General features: G+C 38.9%; 1 protein-coding gene across 2 annotated transcripts in view; it reads left to right on the forward strand.

Annotated features, from left to right (window-relative positions):
- The first annotated feature begins 5,548 nt into the window (after nt 1-5,548).
- The window catches only part of IWS1 (interacts with SUPT6H, CTD assembly factor 1), a 53,009-nt gene continuing 40,332 nt past the window's right edge, over nt 5,549-18,225 (forward strand). Inside the window, exons 1-2 of one of the 2 annotated variants that reach the window (XM_007493996.3) lie at nt 5,549-6,445; nt 8,719-8,834. In XM_007493996.3, the coding sequence (XP_007494058.1) occupies nt 6,412-6,445; nt 8,719-8,834 (150 nt within the window). In that variant the 5' untranslated portion in view covers nt 5,549-6,411. The remainder of the gene's footprint in view (nt 6,446-8,718; nt 8,835-18,225) is intronic. The other variant, XM_056793711.1, reaches the window with a different exon arrangement.

An 18,225-nucleotide genomic window follows, 5' to 3' on the forward strand; every position in this document is an offset into this window, starting at 1 on the left:
GCATGGTGCTTGACACATAATAGGCACTTAATAAATGCTTACTTCCATCCCTAATGAGAAATATAAATCTATAAGGACTTGGGGGGAAAAGCAAGCTTCCAGATGGGTTCTGGTATCTCCAAATGAAGACTACTGTAATTATAATCTTCGTCAAGGACATAATTTCTAGACTCAGCTAATTTTAAGGCATATTTTTCCAAACAGGATATCAATCAATTATACTTAAGCTATTTGTTAAATTTTTTTTAAATGCTTGCCTAAAATTCCTGCGTAAATTTAATTCATAACTGGGACCGAAGAGGGATAAATTCTTACTTTGAGAATAGTTTTGGGGAAACTTAGTCAAAGTCACTGAAAATGTAACTTTTTCGGTCAATGAAAACCTTTTCTTAGTAAAAAAAAACAAAACAAATATATTGTGGGGCATTAAAAACTAAACACTATCCAGAGACAGATTTCAGGTCAGTATGAGGAAGACCTGTTGAACTACTAGATTTGATCAATATTTATTGGACTGTTCCCTGAATTAGTAAGTTTTCAAATAGGGGTTGATTACCTATATATAAACTTGTAGAGGAGATAGCTCTATTAAAAAGGAAACAGGACCAAATGACTTCCCAGGGCCTTTACAATTCTAATATTCTGGGATCCTAAGTAATTTTGTAGTAATTATGAAATGTTAGTTTTATAACTATAACCCAAGCTTCAAACTCTATTTTTAAGGGACTCTTCTTATAGGCTGGGACTGATTATTCAACATTCTAAGCTTGTGTAAGGGATGTAATTGGTGAGAGCTTGGGGAAAGAGAACCTCAGACTTCTGACTTCTAATTTTGAGAGAGAAAACAGGCAGTTTTATGCTTTCTTAGAACCCTGAAAGACTGAGACTGAGTCAAAAATAGAAAGGAGCTAACAAACTCATTAATGTCTTTATCCCCAATTTACTAGAGATTTCAGAGATGACATCTGAGACTCTTGATTTTGCTTAACTCACACCCAATTTGTTCGCTGTTTTTTTTTTTTTGCTGACATATATTTTCCTATGTATACATTTCTGATTTCATGCTTGCTATTAGTTTTGGATACATGGATTTATTTTATGTTTGCTATATGCATTGTGTCACAGGTATCTGGTAGAGAGTCACGTCTTGGAAATATATATGTATGTATACATGTGTGCATACATATGTCTATGTAAATATAAATACACATGCACCCCTTGGGATCTTCCTCCCTTATTAAGGGATAGCAATCAGGAGTGCAGCTTGAACATAAAATTTGTTTGCCTTAGGCTAACCATATTTATTTGTAAACCCTTACCTTCTATCCTAGAATCAATACTGTGTCTTGGTTCTAAGACAGAAACGACAGAAGAGCTAGGCAATGGGGATTAAGTAAATTGCCCAGAGTCACAGAGCTAGGCAATGTTCTGAGGCCAAATTCAAACACAGGACCTCCTACATCTGGGAATGGCTCTCAATCCACTGAGCCACTTAGCTGCTCCTGACTAACAATATTTAAAGGAGCATACATAGATAGCTATCATTCTAGTCTAGTACCTCTTCTTTCTGAAGAGAACAGAATGCATTATTTCTGACCTCAACATTCTGGCTGGAGTGAGTCTCTTTTGGAGGAAGGGTGGGAGTAAGGAGGAGACCCTAGAGACATCTTTCCTCAGCATCTGGGCAGTGCCTTACCCATATTAGTAACTTAATAAATTCATGTTAATGACTTATCAAACTCTCTATTTTTCTCCGGTATCTTATGCCTTTTGTATTCTTCCTCTCAGGGAAAAGCAGGCCTTTGGGGGACCCAAATATTTAGCTGGCAGCTTCCTTTTTTACTTTACAGAGTGAATTCTAATAGGTCGTTCTTCTTTTTTGATCCCAACTAGGAGATTTTCTTTTGGATTCCACCGGGCCAACATGGCAAAGCAAGCAAACAAGAGTAATCATTCTGAGACAGAGCACATAAATCCCAGTGCACATGCACCTTTGCACACAACCTTCCTATTATTCTTTCTTTATACCTCTTTTTCTCCAACCCAGCTTTTGTGGATACACATCAGGGTAGATAGGTAAATTCTGTCTATATAAATCTATGTGGGGAAATATTTGAGAAATGGAAGCATTCCACATTTCTTCAGAAGTAGGGACATCTAGTGTTTTAGGCACTAAATGGAAACTGGAGCTAGAGAACTGTTATATTATTAGGGATAGAGACTGAACCTGTGATTTCACTAGAATTGGGAATTCTCAGAGAACTCCTTTTATCAGTACAGATAGCCTATTCACAAAAGGGTGCAAAGAGCACCGAAATGTTAACAGTTTGCCCAGTCACAGAGAAAAGTCAGAGGCAAGACATTTTTTTCCTGGCTCCAAGGCCTTCACCCTATACACCAGGCTATGCTGCCTCTCTTTATCATCATTATAATATCATGGTGCTTAGCAATCATCTAGAGTGCAATCATTCTTAAAAGGAAGAGATAAGCCCAAAGGAATTGAATTACTTCCCTTAGGTTACATAGCAAGCTGGAGGCAGTTCAGGCTAGACCACAAGTCTCCTAATATTTAGGTCGAAATGTTTTTTCATTATAGGCCAACAACAGCTTATCTTACATTGACTTTTGGCTCATTATAAAGATGAACAATGCCTCAGTGTCCTAATTTTTTTCCTGAATAAATGTAAAATTTGCATGAAAAAATATATATAAAATTAGGGGGCAGGTAGGTAGCTCAGTGGATAGAGAGCCAAGCCGAGAGACAGGGAGGAGGTCCCAGGTTCAAATGTGACCTCATACTCTTCCTAGCTAGCTGTGTGACCTGGGCAAGTCACTTGACCCCCATTGCCTAGCCCTTATTGCTCTTCTGCCTTAGAAACAATATACAATACTTATTCTACAAGATACAATACTGATTCTAAGACAGAAGTTAAGGGATTTTTTTTTTAAAACTCAATAAGGGAACTTTTAGGCCAAAAGTTGAGGGGAGTCATAGAATATGTGTTCCTTTCCTGTCTGCTACTCCCAAACCAGTTCTATTCATACCTTTCAGAGTTTAGTGCATGATGAGACTGAAAAGCCAAGACACTAGAAAGAGGTTAGTGGTTTGCCTTAGAAGGCTCACCAAAGTCCTTGGCAAAACCAAAAACCAAGATCTCCTGACCCTATGTACTTTCCACTGTCTACTTCTCCTTCTCCCTATCTTCCTACTGGCTTCCTCAACATCCCAATTAAAATCCCACCTTCTAAAGAAAACCTTTCCTAACTTTTCAATAAAAGAGCCTTCTCTTTTTCCTACATATCCAGTATACACTTTACTTTTACCTGTTTCATTTCTTGTCTCCCCCATTCGACTGTGAAGTTCTAGAGGACAAAGACTGTCTTTTGCTTTTTTTGCTCCAGAGCTTAGCATAATGCTTGGTATATAGTAGATTTTTAATATAAATATTTGCTATTATTGACTTTGTGGTTTTAAAAAATATCCATAGACTCCTTTCTCCTATCTCTACCTTTTTAATACCTCAATACCTAGTGTTGAAAGCAAATTTCTAGAAGAACATAACTGACTCCATCTTGTTCTGTATTAATCACTTTACTGTATATGATCCCTCATGAACTGTAAGCTGAGAAGTAGCAACTAAGTATCCATCAATGTCTCCTTTTCTCCTCTTATCAGTACAAAAAAACTTAGTTGTTGAAGATGGAGAATTCCGGATTTCTGGGAATGTCCTTCTCTCCCTTATCTGTACTGATGGGTAGATGTCTTTGATTTAGTTAAACTAGCTATAGTAAGAAGATAACTCCATTATCTATTACCTGTAGCAAATGACTTACACTTTCAACAAGTATACTATTTTTCTTGATTATGGCCACCTATATTTTAACCACTAGTCATGTTTTTCTTGTTTCATATAATGTCTGAATATTGTTAAACTGTTTGCTAAATTACAAATGACATATTCCCCATCAACTTTTGTGGAGAATGATAGACTCAATAATAAAACCTGCTTCTGATTTGTTCTGGCTTACTGGGCAAATTAAAAACCTTTGCTGTAGATTTATGGTGGTCTTCCTCTCTTGGGGTTTCTGCAGCTGTCCTTTATAGTGTCATAACTTATAGGTATTATGATAGGTAGAAGAGACCTTAAAGATCATCTAGTTCAACTCTTTTTCAGGATTTCAGGAGCAGATTTATTACATTTTCAGCAGAATTTTTACACCTAGTAAATTTGCAAATGCTACAAAACTAGGCTTATTTTGCTAATTGTATGGACTTAGAAAAACGATGGAGAAAATGTCAATAATGTAGATTGTATTTAAGTGTTGGTTTTGTTTGTTTTTGAGAGCTGGTTATTAAATATTTACCAAGCACACTCCTACCTCCTGCTCATTCTTTTGTTACCTAAGTATCCCAAAATTTGCTTTCAACACTAGGTATTGAGGTATTAAAAAGGTAGAGATAGGAGAAAGGAGTCTATAGATATTTTTTAAAACCACAAAGTCAATAATAGCAAATATTTACATTAAAAATCTACTATATACCAGGCTTTGCAAGTAGTGGGTAATTTCCTTTTTCCTTAGATTGTGAGTTTATTGAGAGCAGATCATAATTTGCCTTTTGCCTTTTTTCATAGCTCCATGGCTTAGAACAATGGCTGGCATATAGTAGTAGCTGCTTAATATCAAGAGATATTTGTAAGGAGCTTAGCACATACCAGACACTACATAAATGTTAATTCCCTTCCTCTTTAATAAAAGCATATTAATTAACTACTAACTTTCCTTATTAGAACTTAAACTCCTTGAAAACTAATTTGTATCATTTGTTTCTCCAGAGACCCTAGTATAGTCCCTTGTCATTTCATTTGGACCCTGGTTTTAATTTTTATTAGGAACTCCCGGAGGGAAACTCCCTCTACTCATGCAGATCTACAGGTGTAATTTATACTTTTACAGAATTACCTGAGACACTAAGCGATTGTGACTCTCTCCTGGTACACAATATGTACCAGAGACAGGACTTGACCTTAGATTTTCCGGTATTCAAAGCATGTTAGGTGTCTGCTTTACACAAAGTAAGACCTCAATAAATATTTGAATTGAAAACATGTGGACCGAGTAACGGGTGGAGGGCGATAACTGGAATTTTCTGTGAAAATGAAAAACTGCAATTCTTATTTTAAAAATAAAATCAACAGTCGTTGGTACCCCGATTCCCCGCACCTCCCCCCCTCAATGGAAATTCTTATTTTACAAAAGTCAGGTTATTTTCAACTATTTCAATTTCAATTTTTTTTTTAAATGTTCACTGGATCGTTGTTTGTTTGTTCCCTACCCATCCATGGTGAGAGTTCAGTAAAGTATATAGGCTCAGAAGTCCAGGGAAAAGCTTTGTCTGAGGTGAGCCTGCCCCTTCTTGCCCGGGTTTATTCGGACTACATTTCCCAAAGGTCCGTGCTCCACCGCCCCACAACCACCATCCCCAGCTCTACCAATCAGAGAGCAGAAAGAGGCTTGCCAGGCGAGGAGCTGAATTTGGGCCTAGCCCTTGAGGAGACTAGATAGCCCCGCCCCGTTCCAGATTTCTGGCCGGAATAGGAGAAGTCATCTTACCTCCCTGAAAGCATTTCTTGAGATATAGAAACTAACTGGTCCTTTTGGAAAAGAATAATGGTCAGAAACATTCACACAGTCTACTTTGAGACCCAGCGTGCATGACAACACTGACTAGGCTCGAAGAGGGGGGTAGTCTCGTTTCCTGGGGGCATGTTTGGGTCTAGTAGTTCTGAGGCACACGTTAGCATGTTGGGAACTGTAGTCTCGGTAGCTCGTCGCCTCTCCCTTCAGGAACAGAAACGCACGAAGATGAGGCCTCAGATCATTGAAGCACCCAAGATACGCACTCGAGTCGAGTCGGCAACTGGTGAAGCTCTGCCCCTCCTGGAACGCAACCAGAGTTCCCTTCTCAACGCTTTCCACTGTCTGTTCTCGAAGACCCTCCGCGGCCACCATTCCAGCCGCTCATTGGCCCTTTGACCCGTCGTAACGCCTGCGCAGTAGATCCCTTTGAGGGTCTTGGGCAGGCGCCATTTTGGTCGCGGAGGTGCTGCTGGGAAGCCTCTCTCCCGCCGGCTGGGGGACAAATCACACTAGGCCGGGCCTAGGCGGCGGTCGACTCTTCCTCCCGGAGGCTCCCGGCGCCCTCCCCGCCCCCTCACCTTCCCTCCTTGCTGCAAACTGCAGGGACCCTACCTATTTAGGGTCCTGTAGGTGGCCTCCCGAGCCCCAGGCAAGGCCGGACCTAGCCGGGAGGGGAGGAAAGGGGGTCGGTAGTGGGAAGGAAGCTGGGGGCGCAGCGCGGGGGGCCCGGAGCCTCCCGGTCCAGGCGCCCACCTCGGGCCCGGGACCGCCATGGAGATGGAGTATTACAGCGGCGACCAATCAGGTGAGGGCCTCCCGGGCGGGGATGATGAGGGCTGGAAAGGGGGCGAGAGTCAGGCTCCCCGCGAAAATCCCTGCCCTGTTCTTGGGGAGGGGATTCTTTAAAGTTTGGGGCTATCTCTGGCTCCTTCGAACGTCCCTGGGAGAAAAGAGATGATTGTGGCCGAGCAGAGAGGAGAGATCCGCGCCCTCGATCCCGGGGTTGGTGCCTGGGACAGTGCCCAGCACACAGTCGGCGTCTAATACATGGTTATTGAGTGGCCGACCGACCGACCGACCGTTTGTCCGCAGGGAGAGACCATTTTCCCCCGACGGTCAACGGTGCTCGAGGCGGGAGGAAGTTTAGGAAGGAGAGACTGAGACACTAGGTATCTTCGCAGCCCTTGTCAATTTCAAAGTCAATTTCTCTTTGGCTAGAGTTGCTAATCCGGGAGATTCCGAACTTGGTGTTTCTTTCCCGAGCATTGATTGTCCCAGGCCTGCATCTCACTGAGTTTGCAACTGTTCTTGCCTTCGAAATCCTCAACAGGCTTCCGGATTCGTTAACCAAAATTCCTACCGAAAAAAAAATCGTGGAGGATTTGGCGTTTATTTAGTGTTTTCCGTACAAAAGTACTGAGTTGAGTAGTGTAAAAGTAATCATTCCATTTTACAGAGGAAGAACCGAAGGTTTGGAAGAAATTGGGCAACTTACAGTAACTAAAACCCTAAATTCTAAATTATGCTTTGAGGACGTTGGACAAGTTGTTCTCTGTATTAGAAAAGTGTTGGATTAGGTCAGAAACTTGGGTTTAGTACCCTCGCTGCTTCTTACAGTCTTTGGCCCTTGGTTATACCGTATTTCATAGACTTCTGTTTCTTTACCTGTAAACTTAGTAATTAAGTAAGACTAGTTGGTCCCTAAAGGACATTTAAATTAATAAATTTCAATAGCCATAAACTCTTTGAATTCCTTTTCCATTCAAGAAATTTCTCTGATTTTAGACAATGGATATGTTGAAAATATGGTTCTGTTCTTGCCAAAATTGAGTAAATATTTTAAATCAAAGATGACCCAAAGTGCCATTTAGTTGTTAGTGACTTTTTTGCATTGTAAATTTTTCTTATTCTTCATTAAACCTTTTATGCCCCTGGTACTGTGTTAGGCACTGGGGATTCAAAGACCACTGTCCCCACAAAAAAATTAAGGAGTGGGAGAGAGAGGGAGTGAATCTTCAAAAAGCTTATGTTCTTTTCTTTTTCTAGCTCTTGTTTAAGTCACCCTTCTCTTCCATTTTTGTTTAAAGTCTTCCAGTGGCATCTGATGCTATTGGTTATCCCCACGGGGAATTCTTTGCCCTAAAAGCGACTAATTACTGTTTTTTAGAGTTATAGTTTAAATTGGATTCTGCTTACTTTTCAGATTAATTTCTAAGACCTTGTAATAAATAATTAATGACAATGCTTGCTAACATAAAGTACTAGGGAATGCTTAGTGTTATTTTCTTTAATACTTTCCAAATTGTTCTTACAACTCTTTTAAATAAATAATTTATTTTTACCATTAGTTGATGTAAATAGCCTAGCTAGGATCAATGGTTTTTGAGTTGAATGCTCCTTAAGTCTGTAACCATGTGTACTGTGATTGCTGGTGGATCAAAATAGATGTTGAAAGTAAAAAGTTCTTTTCAAGCCAGCGTATCTATACTGCAATTGGGAGTGTATCTAGAAGTTTTTATTTGAAAGCTATATAGATATTAACTTCCTTGACCTATTTCACCTGATGGTCTAGTCTTTGTAAGTATAAGTTGGTTTACTTTTTTAAATGATTACTTCAGATCTCTCATGTGCAAAATTAATATTTGGAATTGTTTATATTATCTTTTGGCCTTTCACATTTATGAATTACTTTGCAATGTAGTATTGTAGAGGCTCTATAATTCTCCTCACAGTAAAAAGGTTTCTGATTCTTAACATGAAAGTGAAATAGTATGATCTAGTTGGTCAAATGGGAGTGATGTTTAGAGATCTTTCACTTGCTCCCTGGCATCTCCATTGATGTTTGCTTAGTTCTTCTTACCTTTTACCATATTGACATGGTTACTAGTCATCATTACACTTGTCACTATATGACATATAACATTTTAAATACAAATCTAATGTAGAAACTAATTCCTTAGTTATGCTATTTGCTATTGGCAACTTTTGGCTGTACTTTAAACTTAATCCTTGTTGTAGCCCTAGACATTATTCATCTTACCCTTTAAGTGGGATTTTTATTGTTTTGTTTTTGAGCAGATGATGGTGGAGCTACCCCAGTACAGGATGAACGGGATTCAGGGTCGGACGTTGAAGATGATGTTATTGAGCAGCATTCTGGATCAGAAAATGGAAGTTTAGAGCATCATTCAGAGGTATTGACCGAACAGCATTATTTGGGGAGGATTCATTGTTGAATTTGACTAGAACTGCTTCCTTTAGAGTGGATCTTGGAAATTGTGTAAGAGCATGCCATCAAGGGGGAGGGGGAATTGATTAAACAACTTTTTTTGAAACAAAAGTAGAGTTGCCTTTTATTTATAAATTGGCAGTGAGAACAGTTTTGGTTGCTTTAAAATTTTCATTCCTTTCATTTCAAATACTAGGCAATTGCAACCTTAAAGGTCGGTATAAAGAATGGATTAACCCAATGGTGTCCTCTGTTCCTAGTCAAATATGCTGGTACCATTTGATGGCAGTAAGCATCGACAGCATAGTACCAGTCTTTAGTCATGGGTTGTGAATCATATTATTAATTTTTTTTAGGATACTATACCATCTGCTAAAACCTCACTTAAGGATCTGATCCTTACCAGTTTGTCTGATTAGAATAGTATATGAGAATTTGAAAGTTAAATTAAGTTGTCTGTTTTTACTGTTCAGTCAACATGAAGTTCCATCGATAAGTTGTTAAATTATATATATATATATTAATGACCAAAGCAAAATTCAACTTACAAAGCTATGGAGATTCAAGAACCCAAGATGTAAGTAAGTTCTGCACAAAAACATTTTAGAGTATTCAGTGTAGGAACTCAGGTTCCTCAGACTAGACGGCTGTAACACTGCTGGCAAACCTATGGGACAGATGTCAAAGGCACACAGAGCATTCTCTGTGGATACTCAGCTGCAACCACCACCACCCCTGCCACAGAGTTCATTATTAGAAGCAGAGGGACTCAGGCAGAGCTGCTCCCCTTCCCCTCTCCACCATGCCTGATGACATTTTTTCACATCCCCACCCCTTTGCCCAGCAGCCAATGCACAGAGGGTAAGGAGGATATCTCACAGGTGGCAGAGCTGGAGGGAAGTTACTTAGGCAACTCCCCTTCCCCTTTTCACCTGTATTGAGGACATTCTTCACAAGACCTTCCCCTCTGCCCAGAGCCCAATGAGAGCATTTCCTCCCTCCCCTATGGGGGGAGAGATGGAGTGCCAGGGCTTACCCCCACCCCCAGAGAGGGGAGGGAGGAAGTGTTCCCATTGAGTTGCTGGGCAAGGGGGCTTTTGATTAGAAGCTTGTGTGGAGAGGGGGAGGAGAGTGGCCTGAACACTCTGCTCCCCTCCAGCTGTGTGCCATGCTGTGAGCTATGCTCACCTCAAACCTATCTTCCTCTGCAACCCTACCTCACGCATCACTTTCACCACAGACTCAACAGGCTGCCATCTGTGCCACACACTCACACAGCATGTGAGCCTACCCCTAGCACCTTACCCAGACAGGGAAGGAGGAAGAGCTCCCATTGGGCTGCTGGGCAGAGAGGCGAGGGAAGTGAGGCATGTTATCAGGTGCATGGAAGTGGGAGGGGAGCAACTCCTCCCCAAGTTCCTCTGACTTTCTAGTAACAAACTTTTGGCAGGTGACCATAGGTATGCCCACAGAGAGGGCTCTGTCTGGCCTTTTGGGCACACATATCATAGGTTTGCCATCATGGATATTTTTACAAATAAAGTTGTTTGTAAAGTGAATTGAGAAGATGTCACTTAGTTTTCAGAAGTAAAATTTACAAAAAATTCTTAGTTTTCCTATTTCTTTAATGATTCCTTTGGATTATCATGGGTCTATAAGATTTTATCTCTTTCCAACTTTACATGTATGTGTAGATAACTTAAAAACCAGATTGCCACCTTCTTAGACAGTACTATACACTAGATAAAACTCACATTTATTACTTTGTCTACCATAAATTAAAATGTGTAAGATTTGAAAGAAGGAAATGGGAACAGTAAAGACACTTTGGGTTTTTGTTTAAGCAATACATTGTTGAATTAATGAAGAACCATATGTTGCATATGTGAAAATGAAACACACACACACTTCTTCAACAATGCAGTTTAAATCCATGTTCACAATGTTCCCTCGTTTGGTATAGATTACAATCCTTATGTTCCTTCCCAATCTTTGTATGTTCCTACAGATCCTTTACAGAGACTCTACCTAACAAATAGGAGGCCTTTAATAAAACAAATTTGATTTGTCAGTGGAGCAATCAAGCCATCCATTTCTCATATGCCACATGCTAACTCCCCTTTTCCAATTATTGCTTGCATGTTATCTCTTACACCATTTCTTTTGTATAGTTCATCATTTGGTATGTTATATATTTATGTGATCACTGCATTTCACCCTTGTTTCACCTGCAAATTTAATTCTTCGGAGATTATGGTGTTCATAGACCCGAGATTTGGAAGAGCCCCATTTAGTATTAGCTAAATCAAAAAAAAAGGAGTCTTTAAGATGCCTCAAAGTAGTTTTTTAACCTCTGCTCAAAGATCTCCAGTGAGGGGGAGTCTGCTGCTTCCCAAGTAGCCCATTCTTCTTTGAAACAACTCTAATTATTAGGATGCTTTTCCTGGTCTTATGCTTAAATTTTCCCTTTTGCAACTTCTAGCTCTTTAGGGTTAAAAAGAACAAATCTGAATTCTATTGCATATGACAACTTTTTAGAAACTTGACCAAAACTCTGACATTCCCTCTTAGCCTTTTCTTCTCTGGACTGAACATCCCTAAATTCCTTTAGCTGGTCCTCATGGACACAGGCTCAAGTCCTTCATCATTCTGGCTGCCCCCTCTGGTCTTTACAAAATGACTAGTCTAGTGCTAGGGACTAGAGAAAATGACACAGTTATAGTTCCTGCCCTGGTACATCAAAATCTAGCTAGGGACTACTGATTCACAAATATAAACAATCCAGAGAAGGTACCATACAGTCAGTTTTAAGACAAGTTATAAACTCCAAGAAAAAGATCGGAAGGAGCCAGAGCAACCAAAAGACCCTACCTGGAGGGAGAAGTCATAATATTTTAGATTTAGAACTGGAAGGGACCTTTGGACCTCTTGATCATCCTTTTTACACATAAGGAAACCAAAGCCCAAAGTGGCTAAGTACATTGCCCTGGGTCACCGAGGTAATAAGTGATATATCCAGGATTTGAACCTAGATCATCTGACAACAAATCTATCATCCTTTCCAATGTACCATGCTACTTTCCTAAGCACTTTAACGCCAGCTTGGAGGATGAACAGATTGGAACAAGTGGGCATGCCAGTTAAAAGAAGTGATATAGAGACAAGAATGAATATGGCCTGTGTGGCCTAGTTACAATGAAAGTTGAGCAGATACTGACATCATGAAACAAAATAGGTTGTTTTAAAGGTATTAGTAGTGAATTAAGGGCTTTTATTTAGTTGAACATTTTAAAGTGGTATTAATTTTTAAAATGGATATTTTTACAAATAAAGTTGTTTGTAAAGTGAATTGAGAAGATGTCACTTAGTTTTCAGAAGTAAAATTTACCAAAAATTCTTAGTTTTCCTATTTCTTTAATGATTCCTTTGGATTATCATTCCCTTCCCAATTTCTTAATGTGCCCCTAGGGTAGCATTAGTAAACCTTTTAGAGATCTTGTACCCAAACTGCACTTTCACTGCCTGTGAGCCCCTCACATTACCTAGACAGTGGAGGGAGGAGTGCTTGAAATGGGTTGCTGGGCAGAGTGGTCATGTGAACATTGTCCTCAGGCTTGCTGGAGAGACATAACAGAGCAGCCCCCTTCAGCATCCCAGGGCATGTGTGCCCCACCTTTGTCAACATAGTCCTAGGGACTCCTTTCCCTGTAACCTTATTTAGCAGCTTCTAACTCTCAAAAGACTAGGTTGTCATTTGAGTTCCATAAGGGTTTCTTTATTGACCTATATGACACACCTTCCTATAGTTTAGGCATATAGTAAAGACTTGTTTGATTGATCCTGATGATAGATGAAATTTATACAGCCTGTTAAAATTTACAAAGAACTAAATTCGTTGTTTAACATTTTAAAAACAGAACCTAGTGTATTTCTCTCCAAATCCGGCTCTTTGCCAGACTTCCACATTTCTGTTGAGAACATCATCACCATTCTTCCAATCATACAAAATCATCTAACACTTGGCACAGAACTTGATACCTAATAGGTAATCAGCTTAACTAACCTTATCCTCTATATGCAATCTATTCGTGAGTCTTAAAAAATGTTCTTCCACAGCATCTTTAGTACTAATTTTCTTCTTACGCATACCCCAGAGATAATTTGGATTTGGTTCCAAAACCATTGCAGTAAAGTGAATATACCAATAAAGCAAATTTAATTAATTTTTTGGTTTCTCAATTTATATAAAAATTTATTTTTACTTTTTTTTTATTTTAATTTTAAAATTTTTTTAATTTTTTTTAATTTTTAATTTTAAATACTTATTTTATTTATACCATACTATAGTCTACTAAGTGTGCAATAGTTGTTCAGTTATGTCCCACTCTTCTGTGACCCCATTATAGTTTTTTTGGCAAAGATACAGCCATTTCCTTTTCCAGCTCATTTTATAGATGAGGAAACTGAGGCAAATAGGGTTAAACAATTATACCCAGAGATTTGAACTCAGGAAGATGTCTTCCTGATTCTGGACTTGGCATTCTATGCCCTTTATCACCTAGCTGCCTGTGCATTAATATGTATTTTAAAAATCTGTACTTAAATGCAATAAAAATAAATAAATAAATACTTAGTTGCTTAAAAAAATTCTAACCCTCATCTGAGCCTTCATCTTTTGCTGATGGAGGGTCTTACCTTAATGTTGATGGCCATCAACTGATCAGGCAGGTGATGGTTATTGAAAATTGGGGTGGAGGGGCAATTCTTTAAATTAGACATCAGTGAAGTTTGCTGCATTGGTTGATTCTTTTCACAAAAGATTTCATTTATTCACAGAACTTTTAAATTGGGGTCAATCCTCTCAAACCCTGCCACTGCCTTGTTAACAAAATTTATGTAATATTCTTCAATATTGTTGTATCAAAGAGGATCAAGAGTCCTGAAGAGAAGGAGAGAGATGGGAATGGCTAGTCAGCGGAGCAGTCAGTACATATAGAACATTTATAGATTAAGCTCACAGTCTTATATGGGCATGATTTGTGGTGCCCCAAAACAATTAGAGGAGCACCATCAAAGATCAGAGATCACCATAACATAATGAAAAAATTCAAAACATTTTGAAAATCACCAAAATGTAACAGACACAATATGAGCATATGTTGGGAAAATGGCCTCAATGAACTTGCTTGATGCAGGATTGTCACAAACCTTTTTGTTTAAGGAATAAAAACCCACAATAATCAAAGTGCAGAAAAGTGAAGTATAATAAAATGAGGTATTCCTGTATACAACTTTTACTGTAATTCATCATCTTATCACTTCACTTAGCCCATTGTATTAGCCTCTTGTTTGGTCTTTCAGATTCTAGTTTCTCTATTTTCCATCCATCCTACATGTAGTTGCCAAATTGAAGTACATATCTGAAGGTGGTATCTCAACACTCAAAAACCTTCAAAGACTTCCTATTACCCTTGGGATTAATTCTTCACAATAACCCTATGACATAGGAATTATCACATTCGTAAATGAGGAAAACAGCCGTAGAGAGATTGTGACTTACCCTTGTCACGCAGTATCAAAAGTTGATTTTGAATCCTGGTCTCTCATTACTTCAAGTTCATTGTGCTCTTTTCACTGTACCACGGTTCCCTCCTGGTGTCCCCACAACACCAGTATAATTCACCACATCCTAATTTTGCCCTCTAAATTTATTCCTCCTTCCTTAATTCTGTCCAATTTTTTCAGTCTTGGGATTATATTTGAGACATAGCCAGGAACACATTGGTGTTAATATGGTGGAATTTTGTGTCCAAGTATGTGATCTGAACATGTGCCTAAAAGACTCCTTAGAGAAGAGCCTTTTACAACCACTTTTGCTTTACTGAATCCAATTTTTTTTGTGTGTGTGTGGTTTTTTTTTGTTGTTTTTTTTTGTGGTTATTGAGTACTACAGGGGTAGGCAATTCATTTAACTTTTCAGTGCCTGAGGCAACTTTTTAAAAGTTACTTCAAACTTGCAGTAATCCATTCTTATATCATAGGCCTGGACCAAAAATTCCATGTTTGGATCTTATACTATTTTTACTTCAGTCAGTTGTAAAAAGCTTAGTGAAAGCTTGCCTGTTCCTTTTACATACCATTTAATGATCATTAAAATTTGTTTTTTATAAAGATGGCAAAGTAAATGCATGAATTGGTAGTTATCAATGTCCTATCAGTTACCTTTTTAAGGAGTAAATGATTCTTATCCCATTCTTTTGTCATTTTCTCCCTGATATAAAAAAAAAAAAACAACCTCACAGTGTTTTCAAGACTGACCTCCAGCTTATATTTCCTGTGTATACTTAGTCTGGCCCAACCTTTCTTACTGAAACTTCTTTGTCTTAAATGTCATTTTTATGTTAACAACCCATTTAACATATAGCCCATTAGAAATTGTGGGCTATTGTCCATATGTGACAATGGAAACTATAAAAGCCCTGTTCCATTTTCCATTGATTTGTTGTCCTTCCAATTTCATGTGTGAATGCTCTTAGGCTAATTTTAGCTAGATCTTTCCCCAATGTGTCTATAGATTTGTTTTTGCTTCCACTGCTTTTCATTGTTTCATGAGGCAATTGTGCTCATTCTTGCCTATAGTGATTTACAAATGTTTGTATTCCAAACTGTTGACCTTTGTAAACATGCCTTTTTTTTAAAGATATTTTGTTTTCCCAGTTACATATAATAACATGTTTTTTGAAATTATAAAATGCATATTGTCTCCGTCCCTTCCCTCCCTCCTCCTAGAGATGGTAAGCAATTTGATTTGGGTTATACAGGTACTATCATGCAAAACATGCTTCCATATTGGTCACTGTTGTAAGAGAATACTCTTATAAAACCAAAACCCCAAAATAAAAACAAACTAGTGTGGAAAATTGCATGTTTTGATCTGTATTCCTACTCTAACAGTTCTTTCTCTAGTACTGAATAGCATTCTTTGTTGCAAGTCCTTCAGAATTGTCCTCGACCTTTGTATTCCTGGATAGCTAAGTCTTTCATAGTGGATCTTTGTACAGTACTGCTGTTACTATGTATTGTGTTCTGGTTCTGTTTGTTTAACTCTGCATCAGTTCATGTACATCTTTCCAGCCTTTTCTGAAATCATCCTGCTTATTGGTTCTTACAGCACAATAGTATTCCATCATTATCATGTACCACAATTTGTTCAGAATTTCTAATTCTTTGCTACCACATACGAAAAAGTTTCTATAAATATTTTTGTACAGATAGATCCTTTCCTCTTTTTTTTAGGGATACAGACCTAATAGTGGTATTCCAGGATCAAAAGGTATACGTGGTTTTATAACCCTTTGGGCATAGTGTAACTATGTCTTTACACTTGGCAAAGACATCTTTGCTAGCTAAGTCAGGTGAAATCAAGGTCAATATAATTTTTTTCTCATTTTTCAATATCATTGACATGATTGAGTATTCAGTGTTATCTTTTCATCTTTATGAATCTAATATGCTGAACTTAACTTATTTTAGTCAGTGGTTCAAGTATACAGAGACAGCCAGTGCTCATTATACCAGTCTTCTATCAGGAATTATTTTTTAAAATAATATTTGGTATTCACTGTATCAAGTGAATACAGGGAGTTCATAAAAGAATAAGATCTAGAGCTGGAAGGGCCTTCAAAGGCCATCTAGTCCAATCCCTTATTTTACAGAGTAGGAAACCAAGGCTCAGAGAGGTTAAGTGATTTGCCAATGGCCACACAGGAAATACTTTTATGTTTAGAATGTGTATAAGACTTGTGGCAGGTCACCTAAATTCTCAGTCACTTCATCTGTAAAAAGATGAGTAGATAGGCTCTCAGATGTTTTTCAGTTTTACATCAATAATACTATTAATTATCCTTAATAATAATAATAAACTTATGCTTTAAGAGTCATAAATTCACCAAATATATCTCATTTGATCTTCATTTTTAGCCTTATGTGATCTGCAAGATTGGTGTCACTATTGGGGACAGTCTGCTATCACAGTGGATAGAGCACCAGGCCTAGAGATGGGAGATCCTGGGTTCAAATCTGACCTCAGACACTTCCTAGATGTGTGACCCTGGGCTAGCCACTTAATCCCCATTTCCTAGCCCTTACTGCTCTTCTGCCTCAGAACCAATACTTAGTATTTATTCTAATATAGAAAGTAAGGCCTGTCCTCCCCCCGCACCCCCCCTTGCCCAAGGAAAAAATTGATACCACTCTTATTCTCATTTGGCAGGTAAGAAAACTTTGAAATTTGCCTGGGGTTACACATCCAGGACATATCTAAGGTTTGAACCTAGGTCTCGGCTCCAAATTCCCCAGCCACTAGACCAGTGATGGGGGGAACCTTTTAGAGATTGGAGTGCCAGGCCCTGCCCCCACCCCACCCCCAGACCAAGTGCTTGGTCCACAACAACCCCCCCCCCCCCCAATCACATTCTATGCCACTCCCCCATTGAATGCTGGGCTCACCCTACTTCCTGGCCTTACTCCACCCAGGGGAGGGAGGAAGCACTTCCACTGGACTGCTGGGCAGGGAGGCTGTTGATGTCAGGCTTTGGGAGAGGGAGAGGTAAGGGATACAAGCACTCTGCTCCCCTCTAGGCATGTGCCCCACTGAGAGCTATGATCCCCCTCAAACCTAGCCCTCTCCAACCTGTGAAGTAGAAATTGAGGAGACCTTGAAAATTTCAAAGTACATCCTCATTAGCCACTGTTTAAGGAACCAGGAAGCTATTTCAATTGCAATGCTTTATTGAGAAAGAAAGAAGACAAAAAAAGGGCAAAAAAGCCCCAGCTTACAGGAAAAACCATTATTTTTAGGAAATATAACCCTGTGGTTAAATGACCATCATCTTGACACATTCATCCCATCACATTCCAGCCTTCCTGAGGGGGGTTTCCTCCAAATTAACCTTTTTAGCAAATGGTCAAGAGTTGAAATCAGGTTTTAATATGTATACAAGCTCCAAACACTTTATAATACCCTTTGGGTGCAGGGCAGATTGGGAGATTGCTACCTCTGACAAGCCACTGTGTTTTCTAGTGCTTTGTAAGGGCCACAATGTAAGGGGTTAATATAAAAGGTTGGAATGGATTTATTTAAGAATAGGGTTGCCAGGAATTTAATCAATTCCAAAATGATTTTTAGTAATTTATAAAATATAGAAAGTGAAAGTAAGAAAATCAGAGAGGATAGGGTAAGATATCTAACCTAACACCAAGTATTTTGCTCCAACCCCTGGCTCAAACCAGGCAGGGCTAATTAGTCCTTAACTGGAGGGGCCTCAGCCTTGAAACAAGGATTTGGGGATGCATGA

The sequence above is a fragment of the Monodelphis domestica genome, chromosome 4 (assembly GCF_027887165.1).
Source record: "Monodelphis domestica isolate mMonDom1 chromosome 4, mMonDom1.pri, whole genome shotgun sequence".
Taxonomy (NCBI): Eukaryota; Metazoa; Chordata; class Mammalia; order Didelphimorphia; family Didelphidae; genus Monodelphis; species Monodelphis domestica.